At 40.7% G+C, this 20,043-nt stretch overlaps 1 protein-coding gene across 1 annotated transcript in view; it reads left to right on the forward strand.

Annotated features, from left to right (window-relative positions):
* LOC116463206 (nesprin-1) overlaps positions 1–20,043 on the forward strand; it is a 532,426-nt gene that overhangs the window by 272,033 nt on the left and 240,350 nt on the right. Inside the window, exons 60-70 of the mRNA XM_032146204.2 lie at positions 1,952–2,095; positions 2,440–2,595; positions 4,160–4,324; positions 6,512–6,684; positions 9,168–9,321; positions 12,039–12,182; positions 12,963–13,127; positions 16,530–16,847; positions 17,763–17,918; positions 18,074–18,244; positions 19,153–19,479. Coding sequence (XP_032002095.1) covers positions 1,952–2,095; positions 2,440–2,595; positions 4,160–4,324; positions 6,512–6,684; positions 9,168–9,321; positions 12,039–12,182; positions 12,963–13,127; positions 16,530–16,847; positions 17,763–17,918; positions 18,074–18,244; positions 19,153–19,479 — 2,073 coding nt within the window. The remainder of the gene's footprint in view (positions 1–1,951; positions 2,096–2,439; positions 2,596–4,159; positions 4,325–6,511; positions 6,685–9,167; positions 9,322–12,038; positions 12,183–12,962; positions 13,128–16,529; positions 16,848–17,762; positions 17,919–18,073; positions 18,245–19,152; positions 19,480–20,043) is intronic.

The raw sequence follows: 20,043 nt of genomic DNA on the forward strand, positions 1-20,043 counted from the left end.
CTCCCCTCCCATTCCCCTCCCCTCTCATCTCCTTTCTTTTTAGAACCTAAATTCCTGATCACGGTCCCCCATTTGCCCTGTTTTGTGGTGTGTTAGCTCATTCTCATGAGGCTATAAGGACACACCAAGACTGGGTAATTTATAAAGGAGAGAGGTTTAATTGACTCACAATTCTGCAGGGCTGGGGAGGCCTCAGGAAATTTACAATCATGGCAGAAGAGGAAGCAAATACGTCCTTCTTCACATGGTGGCAGGAAGGAGAAGTATGAGCAAAAGCGGGAAAAGCCCATTATAAAACCATCAGATGTCATGAGAACTCACTATCATGAGAACAGCAGCATGGGGGTAACCACCCCCACCATTCAATTACCTCCCATTAGGTCCCTCCCAAGGCACGTGGGGATTATGGGAACTACAATTCAAGATGAGATTTGGGTGGGGACACAGCCAAACCATATCAAGTGGCCCCATGAGACTCCAGTAACAGGAAGATGGAAACACCTTGAATTTATGAATTTAATTATTCAACAAATATTTGTTGAGCATCTTCTATTTGTGAAGGACTAGTCTAGGCTCTGGGGCTATAGCAGAGAATAAAAGAGAACCAAGTCCCTGCATTCATGCAACCTAAATTTTGGTAGAATACTCCAGAAGTTATTTTGGTATTTTACATTTGTGAGATACTAACTTTTCAAAGGATTCTTACAGCTAACCCATATCCCTCAGAGGTGAGTAAGGCAGATGTGATTTTCCCCATATTGTAGACATCCCAGACCAGATACAGGTGGAACCTTGAGCTATTCTCTCATAAGTTTCATTAGTTCTTGCCACTTAGATTTTTCAGCTAACCTTTATGTACCCCCGTACTACCTAAAGTACTGGTCGTTTTTACAGCCTTTAGTTGACTCACAGGGTAACATAAATAACAAATTCACATTCATATCCACCTACCACTTTATAAGTAAGAGACAGTAGATGCAGACACCTTTGCTAAAGTTAAACAGTACCATATAAAACTTTATCAAACACATTTTACACCTAGGGTACTACATAGTAACTGTGAAAGTATTATGACATTCTCATGTGATAAGCACATAACATTAGTTAGTATTTCTTATCACTTTATAAAGCAGAATATATTATTTATTAACAACATAAGCACGTCAACTACATGGATATGCTGCTTCTCGTACCCTCATTAATGAAAATCAACCAAATGTTGACTAACATTTCTTTACATTCCTGTAAGGTACTATGGTGTGTCTCAGGAAGTGTCAGACCCAGGCCCTCCCCTCATGGAGCTTGCAGTCTATTTTTGGAGACAAGGCACGCTTGCATCAGATGAAAATTCACAATCCAACCTAGTCTATGACGAAATATATAGGCATGGTATAGACAACAAATGCTCTGGAAATTGAGAAATGGGTGTGATCTCAGAAGTGGGCCAGAGAGTTAGGGGGGAAAAATTCTATTTTCAAAAGGAGAACCCTAAAAAGTTCTTAAAGGATATTCAAAAATTGTATTTGTGCCGAGGTAAAAGATGGAATGTTTCAGACTTTGGAGTGGGCTTGGTTTTTTTTGTGGATTTTTTTTTTTTTTTTTTTGAGACAGAGTCACTCTCTGTCACCCAGGCTGGAGTGCAGTGGCATGATCTCAGTTCACTGCAACCTCTGCCTCCTGGGTTCAAGCAATTCTCCTGCCTCAGCCTCCTGAGTAGCTGAGATTACAGGCACATCCCACCATGGCTGGCTAATTTTTTGTATTTTAGTAGAGACGGGGTTTCATCATGTTGCCCAGGCTGGTCTTGAACTCCTGAGCTCAGGCTATCTGCCCACCTCAGCCACCGTGAGCCACTGCACCCAGCCTGGGTGGACTTTGAATGCCAAGTGAAGGACCTTGGACTTGCTATTAAAATATTTTCTTGTCCTGGACACTGTCTAAAACCTTGCAGAATCTAAAGATCCAAATGAAGGACTTTGAAGTAAGTGCTGAGCCTATCCAGGACTGGTTGAGTAAAACTGAGAAGATGGTCCATGAAAGCAGCAATCACCTCTATGATCTGCCAGCAAAGAGGAGGGAGCAGCAGAAGCTCCAGGTGATGAGCCTGCCTCCCCATAGCCCCATCTCACCTAGTCTTTGTCCGTCGTCTGTCGACCTTACAGATGCATGCTCAGCACCCTTGAGTTAGACTGTGCTGCCGTGAGATGTAGTGTGTTCTTTCCCCATTTCTGGCGGATTTTATGTTTTCTGACTTTCCTTGGAAGTATGATTTGTTTCCTTCAGTGATTTGTGCTCCATGGTGTGTAGATTGGAGATAATAAAGCCTCCAGGGTACACAGACTGCCTGCCAGTGTTGATTTCCATGTTCTCTGGGCCAAAGCTTCGTCCGCGATGTGCTTTTCCGCAGCCTCTGAATAGTAACTTGCTTGTGCTTTTCAGTCTGTCCTTGAGGAAGTACACTGCTACGAGCCTCAGCTCAACAGGCTGAAAGAGAAAGCTCAGCAGCTGTGGGAAGGACAAGCTGCCAGCAAGAGCTTTAGGCACAGAGTGTCGCAGCTATCTTCTCAGTATCTAGCGCTAAGCAATTTAACAAAGGTAACGCCTGGCACGTGCTGTGTGTGAGTGTGATACTGATGTCGCAAAATTGGAGTTGCAGCAGGTTCTGCAGGGTGTGCGTTGCATCCTGACATGCCCACGGTGTGGGTCTCCAGGTCAGCAGTAAGGGGCGTGTGTGCTGTTTCCTCAGCCTTGCAATCTGAGTTCATCATTGTTGTTGCATCAGCTTGATGTGGCTCTCTGAAAAGGCAGAAGGAGGTTTCAAAGATTGAAGAGACTTCCAGTCTTCATTATTGCACAAGATATTCCTTTTAATACTGAAATGACATGTTTCCCAGGGCTTCGATTTGGAAGACTCAAATCATAAACATAAAGCAGAGCTCAGAGTTTTTGTTCTAAATAATCCCAGATTAAATTACTTTAGAAAAACATGGATTCTAAACAGTTTAAATTTTATTAGATTAAATATAATGATATTTTTTAAAAATTCATCTGAATCTTTGCATTCATTATATAGTAGTCAAGGATGTGTTGATTGAGAGTTTCAGTTCAGATTCTAGAGCAAAGCTCAAAATTGGCAATGGTTCAGACAACTGGTTAAATCTCTTTTCAAATAGCTTAGAAGAAAATAAATGGAATCCTGCTACAACCTCATTTAGAGCATTCAGCCGGTATAACGTAGACCCATTTTAAACTGTGTGGTGCAGGCCTATCTTGAGCTTTATGTGGCTTATAACCTTTGTTTCCTACATTTTTAAATTTCAGATGTTAGAATTAGGGACCCTGGTATAATTTAGTCTTTAATTTGGCCTCATCTGTTCTGTAAGTATGGATTTACAGAGGGTCTGCTCATTTGGGTCTTCAGTACACCTCACTGAGGCAGTCACACTAGCTTAGGTCTGGGAGTAAATAGTCTATGTTTACACCCATTTTTATTCTGATTGTTATTTTGGGTGTCTTTATGAAATCTGGCACGTATCTAAGTTAAGATAAGGAATGAATCATCTTAGAATGAATGAAGACCATCTTTCCATTCCTTTGTATTTACTTAGATACCAAAAGTAATCGATATATGAATGTTTTGAGAGCTGTAGATTATTCTTGTAAAGTCTTCACTGTGTTAAATATGACCTATAATTAATAAGCAAAACCACATGTATGGTCCCATGTTTTAAAATTTAGAGATATTACAAAAATCTCAGATTATTACTTTTTTAGAACCCTGGCTACAATGTAGGTCATGTGGGTTGTTGTGTCAGGTGAGCCCAATGTGATATGTGAAAGCTAGAAACTACTTTGACCAGTATCCCAAACACGGCATTAGGGAGAAATTTTACTGATTTAAAATAATCGTGATAGTCATAAAGAATTGGAGAGGCATAAAATTGTAGCTTTTTTTTTTTTTTGCTTTTGACCTAGTTATTCTAATAGTTTTATGATTTAGAAAGATCTTTGACATATGTCATAGATTTAGGCCAGACTTGCCTCATATCTGTGCAGCGTGTGAAGCCATGACTGATTGCCGTTGTTTCAAACAAACCGTTAGCTTTACAATTTGTCTCTGTGGAATGGACAGCTCGAAAACCATTTCTGTCATTTCCAGGAGAAAGTGTCAAGACTGGATAGAATCGTTGCAGAACACAATCAGTTCTCTCTTGGGATTAAAGAATTACAAGACTGGATGACAGATGCGATTCACATGCTGGATTCGTACTGCCACCCGACGTCCGACAAAAGTGTGCTGGACAGCAGGACGCTCAAGCTCGAGGTGTGCATCTTTACATAGAAATATCTCCAACCTGCAGAATTTGTTTTTGTCAAAATTTCCCATTTCCATCCACCTGGAGTGGTGATGTCACATTCTCTCCATGAGAAATCTCAGATGCTTTGTGAGTGCAATGCTGTCTGCCTTGGGTGGACATGCCAGAGAATTCCTGAATCATCCGACCCCGGATGTTTTCCAAAAAATAAAATAAAATAAAGTCCGAATGTGATTACTTGTGTGATCACTTGTTAAGAGGCTAGTTTTAAATGAGATCACAGACATATTCATTATGGGAAAATATTTTGAGGAAACATTTTATAGGGCAAAACATTTTCCATCTTTTTCGACTCACTTGTCTTCCTGTATTTAGCCAATTCTCCTCCCATCCCAAGATATGAGTTCAGTTTTGCATTTGTGATGAAAATAATGAATCTGCATTCATTTGTATACTGGGTGCCTTCTAGGAGACTGGCACTCTGTCTTGACACCGAGGAATCAAAGGTGAATAACGTAGTCTTTTTCCTCAAGGATTTTACTGTCTGAGGTTGGAGGTCGAAATACAGAAGACAATAACCACAGATGCAGATGTACTTACGGTGTTATAGACATACACAGGAGTGGAACCGTGCAGAAGGGATGGGGTTGAAAGTTGGGACAGGTTTCTTAGGAAGTGTGATAGGTAAACCAAGTTGTGTGGGGTTTAATTTTTTTTTTTTTAATAAAATTAAGACAGAGTCTTGCCTTCTTGCCTAGGCTGGTCTTGAACTCCTGAATTCAAGCAATCTTCTTGCCTTGGCCTCCCAAAGTACTGGGATTACAGGTGTGAGCCAGTGCACCCTGCTATAAACCAAGTTTTTGTTTTGTTTTGCTTTAGACGGAGTTTTGCTCTTGTTGCCCAGGCTGGAGTGCAATGGTGTGATCTCAGCTCACCGCAACCTCTGCCTCCCGGGATCAAGCGATCCTCTTGCCTCAGCCTCCCAAGTAGCTGGGATTACAGGCATGCACCACCATGCCCAGCTAATTTTGTATTTTTAGTAGAGACGGGGGTTTCTCCATGTTGGTCAGTCTGGTCTCGAACTCCCGACCTCAGGTGACCTGCCACCTCAGCCTCCCAAAGTGCTGGGATTACAGGGTGAGCCACTGCGCCCGGCCAAAACCAAGTTTTTAAGAATGATAGGGAGAATTATTTTGGCAAAGATAACTGGGTGGAGACTTGGGAATGGTGGCAGAGAGGGGAAAAGTGTGAGGAAAAGCCAGAGGAAAGAACAGCGTAGTGAATGAGAAATTGCTACCAGTTGCTTATTGCCACAGCAGAAACTGGTGGCAATGGGTGGCTGAAGCTGAAGCTTTGGAAGTTGGCAAGAACCACATTATAAAGAGAGATGAAGCTTTGTCTTTTAGGCAACATTATCAGTTTTACAACTTGGAATTAAAACTTCCTTCTGGCTGGGTGCAGTGGCTCACACTTATAATCCCAGCACTTTGGGAGGCTGAAGTGGGAGGATTGCTTGAGCCCAGGAGTTCAACACCAGGCTGGGCATCGACCTCACCTTTACAAAGAAAAAAAAAAAAAGAACATTTCAATTAGCTGGCCATGGTGGCATGTGCTTGTAGTCCCAGCTACCAGGGAGGCTGAGCTGGAAGGATCACTTGATCCCAGGGGTTCGAGGCTGCAGTGAGCTATGATTACACCACTGCACTGAAGCCTGAGAGAGAAACATAGACTCTGTCTCTAAAAAAAACAGAAGAAGAAACTTCCTTCTCACATAGAAAAAGAATAGTGCTTATGAAGAACATGAAATATATAATCTATTTCTATGGGTTTTTTTGTTGTAGGGACCACAACATTTATAAGCTCTTCATCCTATAACCTTTGAGAAATCATGAATTCTACTGTACTATATTTTTCCCTTGTTAAAACCAGTAAAGTAAAACTTCATTGGAAGGAAGGGATTATTCAGAGAAGACTGGAGACCTTCAACACCAAGGCCACTTAGTAAAAACCAGCGGGTAGCTGGTGACTGGCACTCACCAGCAAGCCACTTCCCCACCCTCTGTCTCAGCCAACTGGGAGCTCCAGGGCTGGACACAATTGCATATTATTCTGTGATCTTTAGGAGCTCTGCAATATTTAAAGCCAGAAATGTTAAACATACAAATGACAAAGGACTTCTGTATTTGTTTTCACAGGCTCTATTATCAGTCAAACAGGAAAAAGAGATTCAAATGAAAATGATAGTGACCAGGGGAGAATCTGTCCTTCAGAATACGTCTCCAGAAGGCATTCCCACTATTCAGCAGCAGCTGCAGAGTGTGAAGGATATGTGGGCATCCCTTTTGTCTGCAGGGATTCGTTGTAAAAGGTGAGGGAAACTACAGCCAAGCACTGGGGAAGCTATTACTAAAAGATCAATATAATACTACTGAACAGACCATTCCTGTGGCCAGCTTCCCTTCCCTTCCCTTCCCTTCCCTTCCCTTCCCTTCCCCTTCCTTCCTTCCTTCCTTCCTTCCTTCCTTCCTTCCTTCCCTCCCTCCCTCCTTCCCTCCCTCACTCCCTTTCCTTTCTTCCTTCCTTCCCCCACTTTTCTCTTGATTCCTCTTTCTTTTTTCTTATTAGAACAAAAGAAACTGGCAGATGTAATCTCACATTTAGATTGACCTGAATACTGTGCCAGCATGTTAATATAGCTAAAAATGCATGCTTCTTTTTGTTGTTGTTGCTAACATAAAAATACAAAAAAAAAGATTCATAACATAAAAATATAGGGATTAAAACCAAGTAGCAGACTTGGGAGGTAAACCCAGGAAATACAAATAGAAGAGTAGGAAAGAAATGGCAGGCAGGGGGAGGGCAGTAAGTAAAGGGTGTTTTGTTAGCCCATTCTCACTCTGCTATGAAGACATTCATGAGATTGGGTAATTTATAAAGGAAAGAGGTTCAATTGACTCCCAATTCCTCATGGCTAGGGAGGCCTCAGGAAACTTACAGTCCTGGCGGAAGGGGAAGCAAACACATCCTTCTTCGCATGGCAGCAAGAGAGACAAGTGCTGAGCAAAGGGGAGGAAAGCCCCTTATAAAACCATCAGATCTCATGAGAACTCACTATCACGAGAACAGCATGGGAGAAACTGCCCCCGTGATTCAATTACCTCCCATTGAGTCCCTCCCATGACATGTGGGGATTATGGGAACTACAATTCAAGATGGTATTTGGGTGGGGACACAGAGCTTAACCATATCAGGTATGTTATCAAGCAAGTTGCCCACCACTGTGAGCAACTGCAACTTAATCCAGTCAGGCAATGCTGGGAGCTGGTATACAGTGTGAGCCTCAGTTATCCCACCCAAGGGCAGGGGATCTGGTGTATTTAGAGACAAACTCCTATGAATTAGAAGAGCAGTTGAGGGCTGCCCCTCAGGGTGAGGCTCCCCTGTGCCTACATTGCCCTCAAACTAAGAGTACATCAGGGACTAGAGAATGTCTTCAAGCTAAGAGATCTAGGAGCAATTAGAAGTCCAGCTGGACTGTGCTGCAGTGGTGTGATCTGGGGGTGTGGATGGATGGAGCACTTACAGTGCTGCAAAAAGACCCAAAACCTGGTAGTACAATTAGGCAGAAATGATTAATGGAATTTATTTTTATTTATATTTATTTGTGTATTTATTTTGAGACGGAGTCTTGCTCTGTCGCCCAGGCTCGAGTGCAGTGGCGCGATCTTGGCTCACTGCAAGTTCCGCCTCCCAGGTTCATGCCATTCTCCTGCCTCAGCCTCTCAAGTAGCTGGGACTACAGGTGCCCACCACCACGCCAGGCTAATTTTTTGTATTTTTAGTAGAGATGGGGTTTCACTGTGTTAGCCAGGATGGTCTCGATCTTCTGACCTCGTGATCCACCCGCCTTGGCCTCCCAAAGTGCTGGGATTATAGGCATGAGCCACCGCACCTGGCCTGATTAATGGAATTTAAAATATAGCATGTGTAGGCCGGGCGTGGTGGCTCACGCCTGTAGTCCCAGCATATTGGGAGGCCGAGGCGGGCAGATCACAAGGTCAGGAGATCAAGACCATCCTGGCTAACACAGTGAAACCCTGTCTCTACCAAAAGTACAAAAAAATTAGCCAGGCGTGGTGGCCGGCACCTGTAGTCCCAGCTACTCAGGCGGCTTAGGAAGGAGAATGGCGTGAACCCGGGAGGCAGAGCTTGCAGTGAGCCGAGATCGCGCCACTGCACACCAGCCTGGGCGACACAGCAAGACTTTGTCTTAAAAAAAAAAAAAAAAATAGCATGTGTATTGAGACAAGGGAAGTGCTTAACTTATCAATAAGAGAAATAATTAAGTTTTAATATTTAGACCAAGTCAGGAAATATTGTCCTTTTATTTCATTGTGATTTTCTGATGTTTAATCTCACGTAAGGTGGTTACTGTGCTTATTTTTCTCTCCTGCTCTGAATGTCCTGCTTAGTTTGATAGAGTTAAGTGTTGCTTCTCTCCCTGCCCAGAGCTTTGCTCCAGAAAAGACCCACTCAGGGGATCTCTCTCGGTTTTGCCTTTGAGACTCCCCCAGTGTCTCGTGTGCCCCAGCCGCTGACTCTTGAGTTGATAGCTGGTTCCATGTTTCTGCATGTTGGCCTGGGTTTAACTGTCCCTTTGCTTCCTGAGGCTGCCCTTCAGACCTGGACTCAGTGTCATTAAGCCCTGGGCAGCCTGCTCACTCCCAAGCCAGCTTCTTCCTGATCTCTTGACCCCTTGCTGACTGGAATGGATGGAGCACACACAATAACAGATTTTAGACTCCTAAGGATTCTCAATGTGGATTTATTGTCCTTTCAAATCCCTTTCAGTCAACTTGAAGGAGCTCTCTCCAAATGGACAAGTTATCAGGATGACGTTCGACAGTTCTCCGGTTGGATGGACGGTATGGAAGCCAACCTAAATGAATCAGAAAGGCAGCATGCGGAGCTGCGGGATAAAATAACTATGCTCGGAAAAGCCAAGGTGAGAGCTGGATTTCAGATTCCATTTGTTTTCTCACAGGCTTCTTTAGAGTGCCACAGTCAGACAAAAATGGGATTATGTGTACGCTAGGACAGTGCACATAGGCAAATTATGTTTGGGGCTTGTAGTATAATTTCTAAAGTCTTCTTAAACTGGACTTTCATTTGTGATTATTTTATTAGTGAATGAAAATTTTCCCTTCCAGGAAAACCATGTCGATCCATGTTTTCTGACACAAACCATTTAAAATGTAGCACCATGAAATATCTTTTAATGTCTTCAGCCTGCTCATCATTGGAAGTCTTTTTTTTTAAATCACATCCTTTTGTGTTATTTTTTGTGCATTCGTCATAATGCTTATATTAGTATAGTACTACATGGAAAGATTTTTTAAATAAATAAATAATGGCATGTTCTTAAAACTTATTGACATGTTTGACATGAAGTTTTACAGTCCTTTGTTTTATAGCTGCAGGCTCACTCCAGGGCATGGTCATTGGTCAGCCTGTTCCATCACTCCCTTACCATTGTCCTAAACAGCACTTACGATCGTCTACACAGAAATCCTTTAACCTCTTACATTCTCTATTTCTGCTCATTTGTATCACCTCACCCTGAATATATTACACTGGAAACCTCATTACTCTCAGTGCCTTCTTTCTCATTGCCACTTTACATCTGGCACTAGTTTCTACTGATCCATCCTCTTCACCTAACTGGAACAGACTCCCAATTTTTCACCTTCTTTCTTGCCTCCATCTATTGTTATCTCCTATAAAGATGAATGTCTCACTTCCTGCGTGAGGTCCTGTGTTGTCTTCCCGTTGTCTATAGTATAAGCTCAATCTCCCTCGTCTGGTTTGTAAGAATGGAAATAAGCTCCTCTGCCATGCTCCTTTCCTTCATGCTCTCAGCCTCCTCCCTTGCTCTCTCCAGCCTTGCTGAATCTCACACTATCTCCTGAACATGCCACAATCTTCACAATTCTGTGTCTTTGCATAATCTCTTCCCTTTTTACAGAAGTCCTTGCTCTGTCTCTGCCCCTGGCAACCTCCTACTTATCTTTCTGAATGAATTTTGAAGTCATTTTAGCTATGCTACACCACCACCACTCAGGCTTGATTCATTGTTCTGTTCTCTCATAGCCCTTGGTCCAAAGCTCTTTATCAATTTCATAGGACATATATTTGCATGTCCCTCTCCTTCAGTGAATAGAGATGCTTAATTTTCTTTATATCCTCAACACTTGGCTGTCTGTCTGACACAGAACACACGCTGAATAAAAGTTATTTAAATGACTAAATAATCTTATGTGACCTATGCCAAGGTACTTAATGTTTCTGGGTCTCATTTATGCATCCATAAAATAATATAATTATAATTATCTGCTTCATAAATACCTGCATGTATTATCTGTTGTAATAATTAATTGCTTAATTAATTGGATTGTTCACCTATTCAATCAACATTTATTGAGAAATTGCTACATGTAGGCATTGTGCCCGATTCTAGCAGTAAAAACAGTCAAGCGTACATTAGTGGGGATGCATGCACTCAGTAATAAATGTACAAATAAATAATTACAACTGCTGAGTACTATGAAGAAAAAAGAAGTAGTGTGGTGTGAGAGAGAATCATTTTGAAAAGGCTCATACAACTTGTTTGAGGCCAAGGGAGAGGGACAAGAAAGGCCTCTCTGAAACAGCAGACATATTGTCCATGCACTAAAGAATTTAAGCCAGAGAAATGAGCCTGGGGAGGAGTTGAGGAACGAGCATTCTAGATAGAACAAACAGCAGGTCATCAGGCCCTGTGGAGGGAAAGATCCTGGTGCAATGGGGAGCTGCGAGGAAACAGGCAGGTGTTGTTGCAGCAGAGAGTAGGCAGGGAGGGGCTGCAAGGGGAGTTTGATGGAGAGACAGAGCCTGATCCTCCATTGCCATGCCAGCTGCTCTGAGGATTTTCCACTTGATCCCGGCAGCACTGGGACGATAATCCAGGTTTTAAGCTGAGAAGCAACATGATTCAACTTTTAATTGCAAGACATTATATCCCTTAGACTGCTGTGTGGAGCATGAAATAAGGGACAGGGAAAGAACTGGTGGCCAGGAATCTGCCTGGGATACTACTGCAAAGTCCAAGTGAAAGAGGAGGGCAGCCTGGGCTGGGGAGTTTGCAGGAGATGTGGGGACAGATGTCGTGGTATAATAGGGGGTAGAGCTAACTGGATTTCCTAATGGTTAAGAGGACGGAGAGCTAGAGAGCACACTGGAACAATTCCCGTGTTCTGGGTTGACCATCTGGGTGGGAGGTCATGGCATTTGCTGTTTGAAAAGAGATGGAAAGAGAAGGGGGTTTCATGGGGGGCTGGGGTAGAATAGGGAAGGGGTGAACATCAGGGGTCCATTTCTGGACATAATCAGTTTGAAATGTTAAGAGTAGAAATATAAAGTAGTTAATTGGTAATTAATATCTTAGAGAAAGTTCTGGACCAGACATAAAATACACACACACACACACATACACACACACACACACACACACATCCATGCATTCACACACATATCTGTGTCAAATAGATAAAATGATGGAGGGGTGGACGAATAGGTAACCTGAGGTCACTTGTCAACTGTACAATTAAAATATCTTGATTTTAGCAGTGTCATTGATGTGATGGTACATGAGTAACCACTTTATTTTTCTTAAATGCTCTCTAGTTATTAAATGAAGAAGTGGTGAGTTACAGCAGCTTGCTGGAGACCATCGAAGTCAAAGGGGCTGGCATGACAGAACACTATGTCACCCAGCTAGAACTCCAGGATCTACAGGAACGATACAGAGCCATCCAAGAGAGGGCCAAGGTACGGCAAAGCCCTTTCCTTGTAGACTCACCAAAAGGGGAGTGTTTGGAGCTGTGCTCGTTTAAAGACTCATTTATTTTCAAGAATGACAGGCTTGGGAAAACAGAACAAAAGCAAAATGAATTTTTCATATTTTAAAGGAATTACTGGCAAAACCAAACAAAAACCTTCACATATTGTTAGTATTATGAAAGCTATGAAAGTAAGATCATTTTCAACTAAAAATTCCTAGAAATGTACCAATTTAAAAAAAATTCTGGACAGCTTCAATTGAAGACTCATAAATGCCTTATTATGTCTGATGATGAGAGTTTTCTAAGGTGGGAAATAATCACTGATAGTATTGATCATTCTTCATTTAGTCCTCACAAAGAAAATAAATATGCTTTTTCAGAGCACATTCTCCTGTGGAAAATTAAATCCACAGTAAGTCCAAATCCTCATTTAAGGCACAATGTAAGAATTTCAATTTTCTTCATTAGCAAAAGTGAATTTTTATGAAATTAGTAAAGTGAATTCATTTCTTAGCCTGTCTGTTACCTTTTATAAGGTGTTCAGAGATCATGTAGTTAATTCAACAAAATAATTAATAACACTTTTATTCCTGAAATGTTAGGTTTTTATATTTTTACACAAACCTTAAAGATTCATGATTCTAGGAAATAACTCATATTCCAATGTCTCAATCATTGTACTTTTCTAAAATTACAAAAGTGAATTACAGCACATCGATGCTTTATAATGTGTTCCTATCTTCATTATTTTAAATGCTAATTATAGGAAGCCGTAACCAAGTCTGAAAAACTTGTCCGCCTGCACCAAGAGTATCAGAGAGACCTAAAAGCATTTGAAGTTTGGTTGGGGCAAGAACAAGAAAAGCTCGATCAGTATTCAGTTCTTGAAGGTGATGCCCACACTCATGAGACAACATTGCGTGATCTTCAGGTAAAGCCTCCTTTATCCTAAAACAAAGGAATCCTCATTCTGAATATGGAATTATTATTTTAAGCAATAGGAAGTTAATAGAAACCTTGAGTCCAGTGGCTAGCTGATACACATTAAGTGCAATCCCCATAAGGTTAGATCAAGAACATTCCGAGACCTCAGTAATGTGTGCTAGTTGACATCATTTTGTAGGCAATTTAGATAGGACAGGACTAGCACTTGGGGAACTCATAGAGCTGCTAGGGTAGCCCTGACAAGAATGGCTGGAGATCTGATTGATGGGATTGTCTGGCTTACCTGCCTGTTTCTCCCTAAGGGATCAAATCAGATGTGGGGGACAGCAGCAGGTGTCATTAGAAGGTGACACAAAGTCAAACTGGTGGCAATATCTTGAGCCATATAGTTTTAAGCAAAACCTGCCACATTGCTGATGGTACAGGTTCGGGCTCAGAGTTCTAAAAGAAGGAATTAGAGAAGTAAAAAAAAATAAGTGTTGGTGCCCAGGCCAGCAGGCCATAATTCACAGTGAGATGCCAGACATGGTGGAGAAAGTGGTCACAACCTATATACTTATTTACTCATTCAGTATTTACTGGATACTTAATACAGTACAGATACTTTGCTAGCTACTTCAGGTAAAGATGATTAAGATATGATTTCTGTCTTCAAGGAACTTGAAATCTGATGAGGAACACAAACCCATAGAAAGATGATTATAAATAATGTGGTGAGGACATTAATAGACTAATGTAAGGGATCTTATGGTAGTATCAAAGAAGGGCCCATAATCTTACCTTAAGGAGTAGGTAGGAATCAAGGAAGTTCACCAAGAAGGGGCCACCATGTACAAAACAAACAGCAGAAGATGGAGAATGGCCAATGAGACCACTTTATGTCCCACCAGCGATGTGTTGGAACTTACAAATGTGCCATCAGCCCTGATCAGAATTGGTTCAGGGTTGGGTAAGTTTTACCTACAGCTTGGACAAGGTGGAAAAATCAGGGACCATCATGATTATCAGTCACATATAAAATTTCTGGCTTTTTTCTATTAGGTCTTGGAAATTGTATAATGGCAAGAGAATGGGGTTGGGATTAGGAAGTTGGGACTCTAATCCTTGGTGGGACCCAACACTAGGTGACTTCAGGCAAGAGACAACTTCTCTGACCCAGTTTTGTCCACAGAGTTGTAAGGATTAACGGAAAGGGAAGAAAATCTTGTTTAAATATACAGTCTACTCCTGAAGTAAGTAAATAATAAAAGTTAGAAGGGTTACAATTTCCTTAGCTTACTTAAGGGTGTCATCCATCCTGCCTCCAAAGAGCAGGATCCACAGGTTTAGCTGTTGTAGTTTGTTTGACTAGAATTGACGATTTTCTTTAAATAACCCTTCTTAGTTCTACACTACCAACATCACTGGCAAGCAAATGCTGAGCTCCCTGTGCTTGCGTAGAACTAAGTCAGTAGTTACCCATCACCAGCAGGTGTTGCTGTTGCTCTGGTCAAAAGAAAATATTGCACTTAAGCCGGTATTCATGTGGTGCAACCCTAACCTCCCCCTGATTTCACCATGCATTAATCCTTACATTTTCTATTGTGAGCCACCACAAAGGTTAAAAAAGAAGAAAGATGCTAGTGGCAGGAAGCAGTGGTGGAGAACTGTGATGCTGCAACCACAAAGCAGAATTTCTTCAGGATCCTGATGTTCTGTAGCATGTACATGGTGTAGGGATTGGCCAGTAGAGTGGAACATATTCAGAAATTATTTTGTATAACCTGAAGGCCTAGTTTGGGTCATAGAACATATATATAGTTTATATATTTTAATATAATATCTTTAATATATTAATATATTTTCATATATTAATATATACTCACATTTATGTTACTTATATAGATTTTATATATTTAACAATATTATATATAAATATATATTTATTTAAATATCAAACCATGTTTTTCCTTCAGAATACAGACTTGAAATTTGGGATATATGAGAATTTATTTAATAGAATATTAACTTGGATAATAGATAAAGTGGTTATTTATGAACTATGGAAAAGATGCTGAGAAGATTACTAAATTAGTCAACTACTGTCCAGGGCCACAATGTCTGTTTTTTTTTAATAAAATATTATTGGAATGCAGCCACATCCATTTATTTATGTATCGTCTGTGGTTTTTTTCATACTACAATGGCAGTGTTAAGTCATTGCAACAGAGACCTATGGCCCACAAGGTCCAAATTATTTACTATCAGGCCTTTCATAGAAAAAGTTTGCCAACCTTGAGTTAGGAAAATGATTATAAAAAATTATCTTGAAAAAAAGTCTAAGAATTTTAGAATAAAGTTTATGTATTTGTTGCCAATTTGATTAATATCTTACCATATATATCTATAGTTCTTCTCTTTCCATGTGCATATGTCTTTACATTACACCATGCTTGAAGTGACATCACATTTGAATAAAAATTTTCTATTAGTTGAAACCATATGAGATTGTTATTTTTGTAAGAAAAATATTTTAGCAATTTTAAGTGGTTTTTAAAATATAGTATTGAGAAATACTATGTTTTAACTACATATACTGATATTTTTAACATTGTTGATAGGATTTGACTTGATTTATTTTACTTTAGGTGATAGATCAAGTGACAGTATAGATTTATGTTTATCACCAGAAATACAAGTGTGCCATGTTGTTTTACCAACATCTTTAAGGATACAAGATTCTTTTTATCCTATGAAAAATAGCATATGCTCTTCAAAACTTGATTTATACTAAATTTGTAGGGTAAATCTTGGGGGCTTAGGCTTTGGTGGAGGAAATTTATTTGCACCTGGGAGCACATGGTGGGCAGGTGTGATGAACCAATTTCCCAGGTTTGTGTGCCCTGAACTCTCCAGGTTCAGCTTTTCTTGGCCACCACCATGCCTAGAGTACAGCTTTGGCAAAAGATTCCTCCTTAGCAAGAAGAGGGTTCATTGTTTCTTTCTCAGTCACAAATGTAGCACTGAGCTATTCAATGTCAAAGCAAGAAGCTTAAGGCACTTTAAGCAGATTATGAGCCATAATAAGCCTGGGTCATTCTTTTAAACAATAGCCCTTTATTCACAAGTGTTTTTGCCTGTAAGCTAAAAAGTCAAATTTTGGAAACTGTTGATTGAGAAAAATATTGGGTGTGTGTGTGTGTGTTGATTATTTTAATTGAAAAAATTTTAGGAATCCTTCTGACTTGGGAGAAAATATGGTTAGGAACATATTTTTGTATAGGGCATAATGAAATCATTTTTTTCTAATGAGAAGTTCAAGCGGGCACAGTTGGCTTGGGCAAGACATGCTAACCCATGCAAGTGTGAAATATGATTGAGAGTGACAGCCATACCTTTTTCTCTGCAGGAGCTACAGGTACACTGTGCAGAGGGGCAGGCCCTGTTGAACTCAGTACTGCACACCAGAGAGGATGTGATCCCATCAGGTATCCCACAGGCAGAGGACCGGGCTTTAGAGTCTCTCCGGCAAGACTGGCAGGCTTACCAGCACAGGCTGTCCGAGACGCGAACTCACTTCAATAACGTGGTGAACAAATTGAGGCTAATGGAGCAAAAGTTTCAGCAAGTAGATGAATGGCTCAAAACAGCAGAGGAGAAAGTTAGTCCCAGGACCAGACGTCAGTCTAACAGGGCAACCAAGGAGATACAATTACATCAGATGAAGGTACAACTCATGTACATTCCTGATCTTTGTCAAATCTACAGTTACCTTGCATAGTTTGTTTCATTAAAATATTTAGTAACTTTTGTCCAAAGCTTAGGCTTTGCAAAATCTTTTTGATTACCTAGAAAGTTAAAATAAATTACAATGGAGCACTCTTCTTACAACAATTATTTCATAAATTAGTCTTTGATACAATGTAGTTTAATGTAACTATTTTATATTTTCTTTCCATACCGCATTACCTTGTTTTGTGAAGATACATGAATGCTTGTATTACAATAATTTAAGTTTATGGTTCTGATATGAAATTGCTCCAATATAGTTCATTGAAATAGTACTTGAGAATTAGTTTTATTCTAAGTTTTATGCAATTTTAGTGCACACATCTAAAATAATGCTTGGGCCTTAGGAATTTATTTTCATTATCCACCCATTTTAAAATTGATCTAAGTGCAATAGGAGGTCTAAAAAATTATGCCACTTTGTTTTCATGTTTATTTATGTTATTTAATTTTTTTGGAGACGGAGTCTCACTCTGTCGCCCAGGCTGGAGTGCAGTGGCGCGGTCTCGGCTCACTGTAACCTCTGTCGCCTGGGTTCAGGCGATTCTCCTGCCTCAGCCTCCCAAGCAGCTGGGACTACAGGCATGAGCCACCACGCCTGGCCTGTTTTCATTTTTAATTTTTGAATTGAAGTGTAATAGATACAGAAAACTATCCAACTCAAGTGTACAGTTTGTATCACATTGTTGTAATATAATATTTATGAAGATAACATATGGCATTTTCAAAATTATATCTCAAAATAAACATCTTCTAAAGATATACTGAAACCATTTCCTATTAAGAAGATACGCATTTGTCTTATTTGAATGAATCAGATTGAATCTTTCCCTTCGATACTTTGTCATTTCAGAACTGGCACGAAGAAGTGACTGCGTACAGAGATGAAGTTGAGGAAGTGGGAGCTAGAGCTCAGGAGATACTGGATGAGAGCCAGGTGAACAGCAGAATGGGTTGCCAGGCCACCCAGCTGACTTCCAGATACCAGGCCCTGCTTCTCCAACTGCTGGTGAGTGGGTCACCAGGTGCTCAGCATAGACCAGCAAACTTTGCAGGCCAAAATAGTCTTCCTTTCACTAACATCCAGTGAAGTTACATATTCATCAACAAAGGCCCTGTCACAGGCCTTTACTTCACCATTCAATTTTCTCTTTCCTTTCATAGGAACAAATAAAATTCCTGGAGGAAGAGATTCAGAGTTTGGAGGAATCAGAATCATCCCTCAGTTCCTATTCTGATTGGTATGGCTCTACAAATAAAAACTTCAAGAACGTGGCCTCCAAGATTGACAAAGTAGATACAGCAATGATGGGGAAGAAATTGAAGACGTTGGAGGTAGGCACGCATACTTCAGATTTGTATCCAACCTTTCCATTCGCCGAGCTGCCCCATTCTCCTGCATAGATACTGGAAGCACAGATGATCATCCCAACCATTATGATTGGTGATCCTGAGCTCATCATTTTACTTGAAATACTAAGTTGGCTCTTTAAAGCCAAAAGCTGGCTTTCACTTATTTATGATGTGTTGTTATCAGAATGACTTACACATGGACACCCATGAAAGTCTTCAGTGAATTCCAGTGTGACACTTCAATATTAAGAGAAAACTATCTCTCTCAAATTAATAGCCCACTGCCTTTACAGAGTTTAAACTCAGGTCTTTAGAAGGAGATTGCTAAGGATGAGAGAAACATCAAGTTCTTTTTCAAGACTCTGATTTGGAAATGATATATTGATCAAGACTTTTAGAACCTATATTGAAGTAAAGAAGCCAGGGTTCCTGATTCCTGGCAGGTCAAATCTGGTTATGAACGTCAACAACTTATTTTAAAGGGAAATAGGTGGACTTAAGAACAGGCCTTGAGAAACTTTTCTTTAAAAGGGAAAGAAATGGCCAGGCACAGTGGCTCACACCTGTAATCCCAGCGCTTTGGGAGGCTGAGGTGGGTGGATTGCTTGAGGTCAGAAGTTCAAGACCAGCCTGACCAACATGGTGAAACCCTGTCTCTACTAAAAAATACAAAAATTAGCTGGGCATGGTGGCACGCACCTGTAGTGCCAGCTACTTTGGAGGCTGAGGCAGGAGAATCGCTGGAACCCAGGAGGCGGAAGTTGCAGTGAGCCAAGATCGTGCCACTGCACTCCAGCCTGGGTGACAAAGTGAAACTCCATCCCAAAAAAAAAAAAAAGAAAAGAAAAGAAATAAGACTACCTTTGCTTCCTAGTCACTCTCTTTTTCAGGTTTTGCTCAAAGACATGGAAAAAGGTCACAGTTTGCTGAAATCAGCCCGGGAGAAAGGAGAGAGGGCTGTTAAATACTTGGAGGAAGGCGAGGCAGAGAGGTTAAGAAAGGAGATTCATGATCACGTGGAGCGGTTGAAGGAACTGACCAGCACTGTCCGGAAAGAACACATGACGCTGGAAAAAGGTCTTCATTTAGCAAAGGAATTCTCAGATAAATGCAAAGCACTGACACAGTGGATAGCAGAATACCAGGAAATCTTACATGTTCCTGAAGAACCCAAAATGGAATTATATGAGAAAAAAGCTCAGTTATCTAAATACAAGGTAGTGTGTTTACTCATTGACAGATGCATGTGGAGGTCACACAGAGACCAAATGGGAGGGAGGTGATTCTTGCTGGGTGTCACCTGTAACAGCTGCTGGAATACATCCCACACGTGTCTGTTCTGCAGCTGACCAGTGATGGAATGACCTCTGGAGATTTATTGGGTTAAATCCACTACCTCAGAGTTATTTTTCCATTCAGAGATCTGATACTCAAAGATTGTATCAATATATTTATTGATTGCACATATCTGTCAATCAATGAAGATCTTTTCTGATGTGTGAGCCAGGTATTTGGATCCTCCAGGTAAAATCTTGCTGGCATCAGGATCCCATATCTTTCCCATATTGAGGCTTCCCTTCATCTTCTGGTACCTAAGGCTAGAAACTGACCTGTGGTAAATTGAAAATGACATATCATATTTATAAGAAAATAAGTTCTAGTTAACAAACTTGAGCTAAGTACCTTAGAAACTGATTTTTGAAAGAATAAATAGTGATGTGGCCATAGCTATACATGACGTAGACACGGGTACTTCACCCACTCAAATTTTTGAAGCAATT

This window comes from Hylobates moloch, unplaced genomic scaffold (genome assembly GCF_009828535.3).
Source record: "Hylobates moloch isolate HMO894 unplaced genomic scaffold, HMol_V3 SCAFFOLD_29, whole genome shotgun sequence".
Classification (NCBI taxonomy): Eukaryota; Metazoa; Chordata; class Mammalia; order Primates; family Hylobatidae; genus Hylobates; species Hylobates moloch.